General features: G+C 41.9%; 1 protein-coding gene across 2 annotated transcripts; it reads left to right on the top strand.

The window, feature by feature from the left end:
* Positions 1 to 960: 960 nt before the first annotated feature.
* rnf166 (ring finger protein 166) lies at positions 961 to 11,754 on the top strand. Of its 2 annotated transcripts, XM_032511517.1 has the most exons (6): positions 966 to 1,505; positions 4,385 to 4,541; positions 4,897 to 5,009; positions 5,544 to 5,658; positions 7,928 to 8,035; positions 9,171 to 11,750. In XM_032511517.1, the coding sequence occupies exons 1-6, from the start codon at positions 1,333 to 1,335 to the stop codon at positions 9,234 to 9,236; spliced, it is 732 nt and encodes a 243-aa protein (XP_032367408.1). In that variant the 5' UTR covers positions 966 to 1,332; the 3' UTR covers positions 9,237 to 11,750. The 2 variants fall into 2 exon arrangements, with proteins under 2 accessions (XP_032367409.1, XP_032367408.1); XM_032511518.1 differs by lacking the exon at positions 7,928 to 8,035 and having other exon boundaries at positions 961 to 1,505; positions 9,171 to 11,754.
* The last annotated feature ends 1,568 nt before the right edge of the window (positions 11,755 to 13,322 follow it).

Genomic DNA, 13,322 nt, shown 5'->3' with positions numbered 1-13,322 from the left:
GAAGCTCTATCACAATTCAGTGTTACGTTCGCGAGACTTCTGTCCAGTTTTGAACTCATGGAATATTCAAATGTTGTCACGAGGGGCGAAAACTCATCTGAAGCAGCGTTGGGGAACAAAAACTGATACTTACAGCCTCGCGTTTCTCATATATGTTACGATAAAATGTTGTTAAATATTTATATTCACTTTAATGCAGTAACAACTGTGCGCGTGTTTGATGCCAGTTTAAGAAAGGGTGTGTGGTCCAAACGTGGCACTTGTTGATGACGTAGATAATCTGCTTTATGCTTTGCGATGCGTTACCGCCACCTGCTGGTATGGAGGTGGAGTCAAGGCTTCTAATATCAAAATATGACATACTAAATAAAAACGATAGCATAATAATAATAAAAAAATACCTAAAAAAAATTAAAAAATTAAAATAATAATAAGACACATTGCTCATATCCTGTCAAACAAGTGTTCTGAAATAAATATAGATAACACTTCTCCTGAACCTCTGTAAAATATCTCTTAGTCTTGAGTTTTTTTAAATATTTTTTTGTGTAAAAAAAATGCTACAAATCTATTATGCGGCTTGACCTTTTGACCTATTCATGTCAAAACACTTTTGTTGAACTCAGCTAACTCTCACAAAACTTATTTTTTTCAAAAAACCCATCCTTTGACTTGTTAAATAATTTTTTATGTACAAAAAAAAAAATGCTATGAATCCATTATGCGGCTCGACTCGACCTTTTAACCTATTCATATCATAACGCTTACATAAAAGAATTATTAAAATAATCCAAGAATGGGTTTTTGGAAGAAAAACATAAAATGAAGTTAGCTGAGCTCAACAAAAGTGATGTGACATGGATTGGTCAAAAGGGAAAGCTGCAGAAAAGATTTTTCGAAGGTGTCGAATAGCTAACGTCCAACATAAAACCAACTTCACCACGGTCTGTTGTTGTGGCTTCACGTGATGTTCGGCAACGGTCGCTCTCGCGGTTCCAACAGCGCTAATCTGACAACCAAGTGGATCCAGCGCTACATGTACTCCACGCATAGAAATGCCCGCCGTGACGTTATAGCTTGTTTTGTTTTTTTAATTCAGGTCAACCTCGCGCTCAGCACAGTACAGACGCTCGTGAGCGGGCTCTGGTCCCAATGTTTACCTCTCCAGCGTGTCTCTGGCAGACAGGAAAAAAGTAACGCTTTGGTTTATGGAAGATATTATGTGAGAATTGGAAGGCCGCTATGTCTGTACGGCTAATGCACTAGCTAACAGTAGCTAAGCACAGCTTCCTCTCTTGTTGTCGACAATTGTAGACCGTCTCGCGCTCCACGATGGCGATGTTTCGGAGCTTGGTCTCGGCGAGCGCCCAGCTCCGCCAGCAGCAGCCGACCGGCGGCTCGGGCTCGCTGGCGGCCCCGGCGGAGGGCGTCGAGAGCCAGTTCTCCTGTCCCATCTGCCTGGAGGTCTACCACAAACCCGTCAGCATCGCCAGCTGTGCTCACACGTAAAGTCGCTACTTCTTGTTTGGTCTAATTGTGTGTGGACATACCGCTTATTCACATTTTAATCGTGTACATTTTTTTTTTACAGCGACTGACAGCTGAATTGCTTTTCGGTTAATAGCTGAGTTCATTTGGCTTAAGAAAGCACTATCCCAGAAGGCTATCCCAGCTAACAATTTGTGGTTCCTATAACGTTCTGTGAACGTTCCCTGAAGGTTAGGTTTGGTTGTGTTTTGGTTGGTCAGAAAGTTTCCTTAACGTTCTGGGTACGTTACTTTTTGGTTTGGTTCCAACTAACCTTTAGAGAACCATAAACTAACGTTCCCTAAACGTTCGCTAAACGTTTTGTGTTAGTGGGGTATAAATGATCTGTCAGACAGTGATCGCCTACATCTGTCAGACATACACCTCCATCACTAAGATGGGCTTATGAAAACTAGATTTGAGGCAACATTAGTTTAGAAACAGTAACATTTTAATTCATTGATTTATCTAATTAACAGGGACAATGCTCATTCATCACGTTGCATTGTCCCAGTTTCATGGTTTGTTCATCAGAATCATAAAAAGGTGGATTGCCACAATAAGCCTACAATTAACGTTGGTTAATGGTGCAAACATAAAGAAACAGACTAAAGAATAATCAATAAATACAGAAAACAAATATATACAGTGCAGACATAAGAACTGTTGCATAATACAAGAAACTAAAGGCTGAACGGGTTGAGTGCAGAATGTGCAAAGAATAGGCGATATGTGCAATGGGTAGATTTATAGTAAGGTAAGTATATATATACAATATATATATATATATATATATATACATTACACACACTAATGATGTGGGTGCTAGTCTTTTAAAGGTTTGGGGAATGTAAAAAAGAACGTTCCCTGAAGGTTAGGTTTGGTTGTGTGTTGGTTGTTTTTTGGTTGATCGATAAGTTTACTTAACGTTCTGGGAACGTTACTTTTTTGGTTACAGCAAACGTTCTCTAAAGGTGGCGACGCTAGGGGAACGTTCTCCTAATGTTCTGAGAATTTTTTTGAGAACAACAAAACCTAACCTTCGGGGAATGTTCCCGCGACCCAAAACGAACGTTCCCAGAACATTCTGGCAACCAAATGTTAGCTGGTTAGTGCAAAGTTTACTGGGGTTAAGAGACAGCACTGGCACATTTTTACACTCTAATGATATTATTATAGAAACCTGTAGAGGTTGCTCTATAGACAAACCTGTAAGGGGGGGTTCTATAGATAAACCTGTGGGGGGGGGTTCTATATACAAACCTGTTGGGGGGGCTCTATAGACAAACCTGCGAATGAGGCAAAGAAATGGCCAAAACTGCATAGCGTCCCTTTAAGAGGACATCATTGCTGGAATAAAACCTGACATCCGTTGGGTCTCTCACACGCCAGATGTCCCTCCCCTCCGTTGGGTCTCTCACACGCCAGATGTCCCTCCCCTCCGTTGGGTCTCTCACACGCCAGATGTCCCTCCCCTCCGTTGGGTCTCTCACACGCCAGATGTCCCTCCCTTCTCGCTGTCTCTGCTATCAGGCTTCACTTGGTTTAAAGACACACAGACCAGCCAAAGCATTTTGTTTCCCCTATCCTAGAATGGATAGGCAGTGTAGCCTGACCATACTTCATAGATAGATAGGTCTGGCAATGGGATGCTGACACTATCAGCGTCTTACTTTGTCTCCAATGACTTTAGAGAGGAGTGTTTTAATCTTTCTAAGTCTGGAGAAGAAGTACAAAGAGCAGACCAGACCTCAGGTAGCCTCAGTTCTATTTCTAGCTACAGGAAACTGCAGCTATATTTACTCCTCTGCTGTTGATGGAACTTCAGCAAACACTAATGCTTGGGCCAGTACATACAGTACGTTGGGACCTAACCAGTATAACAGTCAGGGCCTTTTAAATAAGGTCCTCTGCCTTATGCTTGCTAAAGCCCAGTTAAAAAAGGCAAGAGTTACTCAAGCCCACCCCCATCTCCCGCTTGGAGTGACAGAATTCCAAGAGGAAATAAACACAAAGGGTGAGACCGCTCTACTGTGGTTGTTGAAGATGGCATTCTTAAAGCCGATTAGTAATTTGCGTTAAATCGACCCTGTGGCTATATATGTAGGTACCTGGACCCTATGTACGCAGTAGCCTGACCTGCACCTCTCAAAAAATGTAACTACACGTCATGGTGACGTACGTTGTTCAGCCGTGGCTTGGTAGCGTTGCATTTTCCCCGACTCATTTCTTGGTTCTCCTTCTCCATAAACAACATGAAATCAAGGAAATCAAGGACTTTTCCTGCTACTTATTTCCCACCGTGTAACTTTGGGTTCAACATTGGGGTTCAACAAGTGTTTGAGCATCAAACACTTCATTTTCTGCATTCTGGTGAATGTTTCCGTATCAATTTATGGTGCAAATGTCTTTATTATGTAAAGGAAATTTTATATACGTTTTTTTTTTTTTCTTTGTTGGGGGGGGGGGGGGTGGGGGGGGGGGGGGGGGGGGGGGGGGGGTGTTGCACAAGTCAAGAGAGTATGAAAAGTAATTGTACCATTTTTTTCATGATTTTGGAAAAAAGGACCACTTAGGGCCTTATTTAACCCTGATCCAAGTAAGTTGTTCCTCTATATTTTGAACACTTTTTGGACTATCAAAAGTATTTTGATAACTTTTTGTCATGAGTCACGAGTCTACATGCAAAAATCCAAGCACACACACTATATTCTATTATTATAAGTAAATAATCCAGGTGATAAGGAGTACCTTATTGGAACTGAAAAACTTGGAATAGATAACTCATCAGTGCTCCCTGGACCAGCAGGACGTATCTGAGATATAACATGTTCTCCCGTGCTGTTGGCTGTTCCAGGTTCTGTGGGGAGTGTCTTCAGCCATGTCTTCAGGTGACCTCGCCCCTCTGCCCTCTCTGTCGTGTGCCCTTTGACCCCAAGAAAGTGGAGCGCTCCTCCAGTGTGGAGAAGCAGCTGGCCTCATACAAAGCCCCCTGCAGGGGCTGCAACAAGAAGGTAGGTAGTGACCATTCATTACCAGGGCCACAAGGACTCTGTGGACACAGTATTCCAACAGATTTCAATTTTAATTATGTTTATTATTTGGTACAAATCATCATATTGTGACTGCCTAGTACAGTTGATATATGCTCATGTGAATATACAATTTTCATTTTATTTCTTTAGCATTTACAGTAAAAAAGTTATTTATGTATTTATATACCATATATATAATACCAACTAACTGCATCAATGAAATGATGAATGCATTTGATCAGTCTGTTACTACCCAGATATTTCAAGTGATGATGGTCAATCAGGTGTGTGTGTGTCTGTGTGTGTGTGTGTGTGTGTGTGTGTGTGTTCTCAGGTGGCTCTGGTAAAGATGAGGTCTCACATTGCTTCCTGTTCTAAAGTACAGGAGCAGATAGCCAACTGTCCCAAGTTTGTCCCTGTGGTCCCCACCTCCCAACCTATACCAAGGTACACACACTCGTCCACGTCCATGCTGAGCTGACTCAATCTGCACATGCAGTTTACATCCCAGAACAATGTATGTGCACATAAGCATTTTTTTTCAATTATTTTCATCAACATTTCTTGCCACTCTCATAAATGCCTCTACTTTTGAGAACAACCCATATCTCTTTTTGTGAAATTAACAACTACAGCTCCCAGGAGTCCCACCCTTACTCTGTTAAAAAGTCAAGGTATGGGCGCCCGAATAGCTCAGTTGGTAGAGCGGATACCCATATGTAGAGGTCTACTCCTGGACGCATGTCATTCCCCCTCTCTTTCCCCTTTCATGTCTTCAGCTGTCCTGTCAAAATAAAAGCCAAAAATGCCCCAAAAAATCTAAAAACATAAAGACAAGGTGCTAACATGTTAATGTCCTGTGCACATTAGAATGTGGTGATTATTATAATATACTTGATATGTTGCACATGTGCACACTAGTTACTACAAGCTTTTCATAATCCATGTCTTTATGTGTAATGTGTGTCCACCCATACGCAGCAATATTCCAAACCGGTCAACATTTGCGTGTCCGTTCTGTGGGGCCAGGAACTTGGACCAGCAGGAGCTGGTGAAGCACTGTATGGACAGCCACCGTAATGACCCTAATAAAGTGGTAAGAGACTACTCTGTCATAGACTAGATTATATTGTCTAGAATAACTAGGATGATCCTAGATCACCAGAAGTGCTTTCAGTCAATATTTACTGCAGGGACATTTTAAGAAACGCAGGAACCATTTCAGGTTGCTTTTTATTGATTTTGAATCGGAGGGACTTTAACTGCTATTTGTCTGATTTAAAGGGTTATTCTGTACAAACCGCACATTGTGTGGCTGACAGTGACGTTTAGAAATCAGAGAGACTAAATCTGTTCAGATTATCTACAGTCTGATGTTTATCAAAATCAGCAACAGATCACATGTAGAGCATTTTTAAGAGCTACCCTGTCATAACTGAAACGACTTGAGACTGTGTACCAGCTGACATATAGGTCTGATAACACCCCAGTGTTTCTGTCACTTCCTGTTCAGCCTGAATGCTGCAGGAAGCGGCTGGGAACTGCCCGACTCGACAGTGGATTTTTATCACCGAGAATTCCGGTCAATTCCAACACGTAGCTCTGCTGTTTGTAAATTTGTAGTGCTGTCAGTAGAGAGAAAAACTAACCAATCGGGGCTGTCTACACCATGTTATCCTCCCACCAGAGTTAGCGCCTAACAGTAGTAAACAGCCAGTTTAAAACATGTTTTTAGCCTCTAAACATGTTTAAAATGTCATTAAAAGTGCCCCCCCCATGTGCAGTGATTCCTACGGAGTGAACACAGTGAACCTGACTGCAGTAGAAAGGCATGAAAGTTGTGCTGATTCAGCTGTGTTGTAGGAGAAAAACATGCTCTGGGTTATTGGCATTCCTTTGGACCAATCATAATCATCTTGGGTGGCGCTGAGGGAAGGACGTAGCCACGGTGCTTCTGCACAATAGCCTCGGGAAGAAACTTGTTATATATATATATATCTATATATATATCTATATATATAGATATATATATAACAATTCCGTAAAGGAAACGCTGTCGATATAGACCTGGGCACAGGTGACTACACATACAGTGATGGCCCCCTAGTGCTCATCTCCCAACCGTCTGGTCTTAAGTGGGTCCAAAGGCTGCCCGGCTATGTCCTTTCTTTTTTTTCAGCCAGCTCTGGTGTTTTTTCTTTATTTGTGTCACGTCATAATCCAGCATGTTAGTTCCTCTATGCAGAAAGGGGTCCAGCTAAACCAGTGGGCTTAGTGCTGGTAGAACTGGGAGTTGAAGTTGAAGTTTCAGGGTTTCACTTCAAGAAGGTCAGTTTCTGAGTCAGTCGGGAGTCTGCGTGCGTCAGTCACCATCCTAGAGCAAAACAGACTCCGCTTCGAAAAGGGCTAGTGGAAGTGCCGAGGTCCACCTTAACATGGAGGTTTACAGTAGTGTGAGGGGTAGGTGGAGGTGAGACTGCACCGCTTCATTACATCTACTTAACCGTCATGTTGTCCTCGGTTCAAACTTGACCCGTTTTCAGTTTTTTTTATCACAAAAAATGGGCCTTTGAAATAAGCGCTGAGAATGTCAACATTAGAAATATCAAATAACTTTGGAAAAAACAGCCACAACATTGAAAAAGTGACACAAATGTTGGAAAAAGTGCTAATGGTTGACGGGAAGACAACACAAGGGTTAAGATCTGAGCTGGTGTCTGGTTGTGTAGAGGTAGTGGAGGTGCAGTGCCTCCCCTTCAATTCAATTCAATTTTATTTATAGTATCAATTCATAACAAGAGTTATCTCAAGACACTTTACAGATAGAGTAGGTCTAGACCCCACTCCAGAATTTACAAGGACCCAACCGTTCTAGTAGTTTCCTCCAGAGCAAGCAACAGTGTGACAGTGGAGAGGAAAAACTTCCTTTTAGGCAGAAACCTCGGACAGACCCAGACCTAGACCCAGGCCCAGACCCAGACCCAGACCCAGGCTCTTGGTAGGCGGTATCTGACGGGCCAGTTGGGGTTAGTGGAAATAACAAAAATAGAAAAAATAGTAGTTTGTAGCAGTTTTTTTAGTAGTTCATGGCATAGCAGGGCACTGTAGGTCCAGACGTAGCTGGGCAGCTGTTGGACCCACTTGAGCCCAGATCAGGATCTCATAATTACAAGAAAAGTACATATTAATCTACATATTTGTGAAGACTTATCTGTGAGTTCACATTCAGAAAACCAGTGTTGTATGTTGTATGAGTAAAAAAAAGTATGACATACACATATTGATTCTTCAAGTTGTAGCATTTTTAACCATAGCCCTTTTTATCGTCATAGTAACTAAACCTGGCTGTGTGGTTGTATCTCCAGGTGTGTCCGGTGTGTTCAGCCATGCCGTGGGGTGACCCCAGCTATAAGAGCTCCAACTTCCTCCAGCATCTCCTCCACAGACACAAGTTCTCTTATGACACCTTTGTTGTAAGTCCATAGCTGTCATGGTGGTTTGTCTTTTTAAAAAGTATGTGGAACTTCTACTTCAAGGAAGTCAAATAATAAAGAAAAAAAAACGGTAAAAGAAATGTTAAAAGAAAGAATGTTCTCACACTTCCTCTTGAGTGGGATCTCTCCATGTAGATGCTTTTTTTTTGCCAAGGTTTGGAGATTCCCTCAACCACAGTACAATACAGGTGAATGGAATTTAATTTGTGGTGCTTAAAGTACTGAGTACTAGGTTCTGCTTTATCACAGGGTCCTGAGGCCTTACTGATGCCTTATTGCACCAAATTGTCTTCAAAAATGGCAATTTTTAGCATGTAGAATTATATCTAACTATATTATTGTGTGTGTGTGTGTGTGTGTGTGTGTGTGTGTGTGTGTGTGTGTGTGTGTGTGTGTGTGTGTGTGTGTGTGTGTGTGTGTGTGTGTGTGTGTGTGTGTGTGTGTGTGTGTGTGTGTGTGTGTGTGTGTGTGTGTGTGTGTGTGTGTGTGTGTGTGTGTGTGTGTGTGTGTCTCATGAACTGTTTATCCAATCTGCTTTAGTTTCCTATGTACCAAATAAACTCGGCATTTAGAATTTGACAGCATTGGATATGGATATAAATGAGCTATCAATTATGAATTAAACTGAACGACTAAACTAAAACAACCTTTTCCCTCATCCTCTAGAGGATGGAAAACAAAACAAACCGGGTTACCATAACGCTGGCTCTTCCGCGCTCTACCCTTCACAAAAAAGGGCCTGCTTCATTTTACTCAGAGCATTTCAAGGCATTTTTGCGTGACTAAATATCAAACAAAAGCCAGACACTACATAGTATTAAGTTGCTGTGTGCTGTAAATTTAGACCATTTAATAATTCATTTTACCTAAACTTCTGTGCTGGCTTGATAACTAGTTGTCACACACTCTACACAACTACAACATGTAATGTGTTTAGGTGTTACAGATGACTTAATGTTAATATGGAATCAGTTAAGCTACTCTCTAATCTTTCCATGTACTACCCGGCAACGGCAGAAGTACCCTTGTTTGGGAATCCCTGCCTTACATAATGGAAGTTGGATTAGGGTTGCATTGTGTGCATTGTAGCTGTTGTTTTTTTGTGTTTTGTCAGGACTACAGCATTGATGAAGAAGCAGCGCTGCAGGCAGCTCTGACACTGTCACTGGCTGAAAACTGACACCAACCACACCACGACCACCCTCTCACCGCGGGAACCCGCTCGACCATGACTGCTGCCGCTCTCGTCCCTCTGCACTGCTGAGTTCCTCACGTCCCCGAAGATATCATCCAGCCGACAGACACAGCTGACCCCGCCAGGTTCACACAGTCTACAGAAAGCCACATCGCAAAGGAGTCCAGCCGTGTTTGGATTTGATGATGAGCTTACTTCCTTTTTTAGTTTTTTCTTGGATAGCGGGACAGCCATTTTGCTATGCTACAGACCAAAAGCAGTTGGTGTCTTCACTGCTTCATTTGATTCAAGGATTTGAAGATAAAACACTCTGTGGGCTTGGAATGGATCCAGTGGGCAGGTTTGTAGTTGAGACCACCAAAACCGAGACCAAGTCATCACCAAGACCAGAGTGTAAGACCGAGTCAAGGTTGGACGAGACCGAGTCAAGACCAAGACTTGTGCCAGAGCTTCTTCTCCTGGCTCCCACATTCATTTTCTTGGGAGGGCTTGTAAAGGGGGCAGGGAGAGGGGGAGTTTACGACAGCCAATTTCAAATTAGATATAAGTCAAGTTATTGGTTGTATTTGCAAGTTTAACACAGGCATAAATCAGACAATGCACAGGCAACTTAGCGAAATCCCAGCAGCTGACTGGTCTTGAGACCAAGACTGATATGGAGTACTTACATAAACTACGTAAAAATTCCAATCTACAGCTTGGAAACAGTCCACCCACTCCCGGCTTCAGATCATCTGGACCACCACAGCACGAAGGGCTACCTCCGTCAAACAACTGTCTTGTGTGTGAGTGTGAAACATCCTGAAGCCCGCTGACTCTTAAAACCCTCATCAGTGGCCACCAGTCACCTGCTAGCAGTTCCTTATTGCTGGTACTCACTGTGAATAACGTATTCTACAGATTGGTCTGCAGTGAGCGAGTTTGAACAGGCACTTTTTTTTTTGATGAGTTAACATACAGTAGCTTGCACACAAGGGCTAATTAGGAAGTATTTTGCAATGAATAAAATACAATGAATAAATAGCTCCTCTAGTCATCTCCACAAAGGAATGCAACTGCTTTAGAGTTGGTGTGTTGTATTTTATGCACTTAACAGACAAAACAAAATCATAGAAACGTGGGTTTCTTGATCATCAACAGCAGAGTTCATCTTGTTGTTCAAGACTGAAGTAGTTCAAGACTGAGCTGCTCAAAGTGTGGTTGCATGCTAACACCTGCAAGGGTACTGTCCATGGCATCTTCTAATGGTCAGTAGGTCAGAGCAGTGGTTCTCAACCTGGGGTTCGGGACCCCCAAGAGGGTCGCAAGAACATTTCTGGGGCTCAACAGATAGTTGAAAAATAAAAATACAGGGGAATGTTTTTTACATTTCTGTGTGAGTTTGGTACCTTGAACACAGAAAAGAGGTCTGAAGGTGGGTAGGGGTATAGAAGAAGAACACCAACTTCATTATGTTGAGTGGTAAAAGGTTGAGAACCACTGGGTTAGAGGACGATGCCAGACCATCATGCATGGAGAGGCTAAAATTCCATGGAAGTCTTAATGCATCAGGCTCCTCCCATTATCTGGCCTTCTAGTTTCACTGTGGTACCCTGGATCTTTGTGCTGCTGCACACTGCCACGCTGGGTCCCTCAAACTTCATGTGGCTGTTATGAATATTTTCCCTGACAACACAACACAACACAGAAGCACAGACTGACAGTTGTCCTATTAATACAATGTTTTGTAGCAACAACAGATTGTATGTCACTAGGGATGTAGCGATGCACCGTGAATCGGTTAAAAAAAAAACATAGATCCATATGAACAGGAATTTATTATTCAGGGCTTTGAATTCTTATAAGTTAGGGATTTTATATTTACATGTATTGTTATTTTGTATGCACACACAAATGGAACTTGTTAAATAAACCACTCAAGAAGCGAAATACACATTTCTAAGATGATGGGCTGGAATAACTCCTCAGATTTCTGTCAGCTGGAGGTATGAGTTTGTCTGGCGGCTGGTGGATCTCAGTGATGAACTTAAACTGCGTTGAGGTTTACGATATCGGTAGCTCAGATGGCTGGCAGAGGGACAACCCAACTAGCTCGCTATTTGAAATGAGCGCAACCTTCTCAGTCCCATTACTGCCAGCTTCGCACATTCTGCTGCACCACACCACTGTGAAACTAAAGGCCGTCTGTCTCCCTCCCTCTCCAGAATAACCTTTATTTTATGTTTGCGACTTCATTAAAAAAATAACCATCGGAAAAAATAACATTACAAAAAAGCATCAGCATAAGTTTACATGCCCAGGCTTAAATTGACTAAAAAGAGGAATAAAAAAAAATCATCTTTTGTAACTAGGTCTTAAATAGATGTGCACGGGACACTTTCCATGAATTCATCTCTCAATGCAAATCAAAACAGCTATTAGTCTAACTGAAATAAAACCATGCCAATGTGTGGTAAAGGGTATGTGATGATAGGGGGGGGGGGACTTTATCAGGATGCATAGTATCCTGATCCATGAAATAACTGGCCTTTAAAATAAAAATGTGCCTGCCTCTATGGGAATTAACATAGTGGGGTGTATACTTAGGCCCCCTGAATTTAACAAGGGGTGTATACTTTGCCCCCTGATTTTAACATAGGGGGGGTGTATACTTTGCCCTTGTATTAACATAGGGGGGTGTATACTTATGCCCCCTGTATTTTAACATAGGGGGGTGTATACTATGCCCCCTGTATTTTAACAGAGGGGGTATACTTATGCCCCTGTTTTTAACTAGGGGTTGTATACTAGGCCCCGGTATTTTAACATAGGGGGGTGATACTTATGCCCCCTGTATTTTACATAGGGGGGTGTATACTTATGCCCCCTTATTTTAACATAGGGGGGTGTATACTTATGCCCCCTGTATTTTAACTAGGGGTGTAGACTATGCCCCCTGTATTTAACTAGGGGGGTGTATACTTATGCCCCTGTATTTTAACTAGGGGGTGTATACTTATGCCCCTGTATTTTAACATAGGGGGGTGTATACTTATGCCCTGTATTTAACATAGGGGGTGTATACTTATGTCCCCTGTATTTTAACATGGGGGTGTATACTAATGCCCCTGTATTTTAACATAGGGGGTGATACTATGCCCCTGTATTTAACATAGGGGGTGGTATACTTATGCCCCTGTATTTTAAGGAAAAACATTTATTTATTTACATCACATTATTCATTCACAAATAAAATTGGTGTCCTTAAAAGGTTGGATTTTCCTTTTTTTTTAAATTAAGGCATTAGGATCTATTTACAAAAGATGATTTTTTTATTCCTCTTTTTAGTCAATTTAAGCAGGGCATGTAAACTTATGAGCACCACTGTACACATCTGTATATCTAGTCAAGGTGGGATTGGCCGGGGGGGGGGGGGATGTTGGGAGATTTTCCCCCTTTCTGGTCTACATAATAATAATAATAATAATAATAATGCATTTTATTTAAAGACACCTTTCTTGGCACTCAAGGACGCCGCACAGGGAATTCATAAATTAAGAACAGCAAAACAAATACTATACTGCAAAACAAATACTACACAACAGCAAAACAAATACTATACAACAAAAAAACAAATACTATACAACAGCAAAACAAATACTATACAACAGCAGAAAAAATACTATACAGCAAAGCAACAGAAAAGGCAGAGCAATAGACATTTAGGTGGAATAGGCAGTTTTAAACAGATGTGTTTTTAGTTGAGATTTTTAGCTGTCTCTGAGTTGGGGGGGGGGGTAGTGAGTTCCAGAGACGAGGAGCAGAGCGGCTGAATATCATATGTATACATATATATACATATCCCTCTCTACGTATTTATTTGTATTCCCGGTGGGGACAAAATGTAACCCCCCTTTCCAAGTGATAAATGCTACTTCACTTCAGCCAAGACCATATATACAGTGCCTAAAATAGGAATGTTTTTAAGGAAAGCACTGAATGATAAGATCCGAGCAGCAGTTGCTGGTTGTTTTAGCCGCTAAAGACCTCCGGGATGCCGGCTACTCGTGGTAGTTGTTTAGCCGCCAATAG

The sequence above is a fragment of the Etheostoma spectabile genome, unplaced genomic scaffold (assembly GCF_008692095.1).
Source record: "Etheostoma spectabile isolate EspeVRDwgs_2016 unplaced genomic scaffold, UIUC_Espe_1.0 scaffold379, whole genome shotgun sequence".
In the NCBI taxonomy this organism is placed as follows: domain Eukaryota; kingdom Metazoa; phylum Chordata; class Actinopteri; order Perciformes; family Percidae; genus Etheostoma; species Etheostoma spectabile.
The sequence above is the reverse complement of the archived record's forward strand: the minus strand, read 5'-3'. Positions and strand labels throughout refer to the sequence as shown.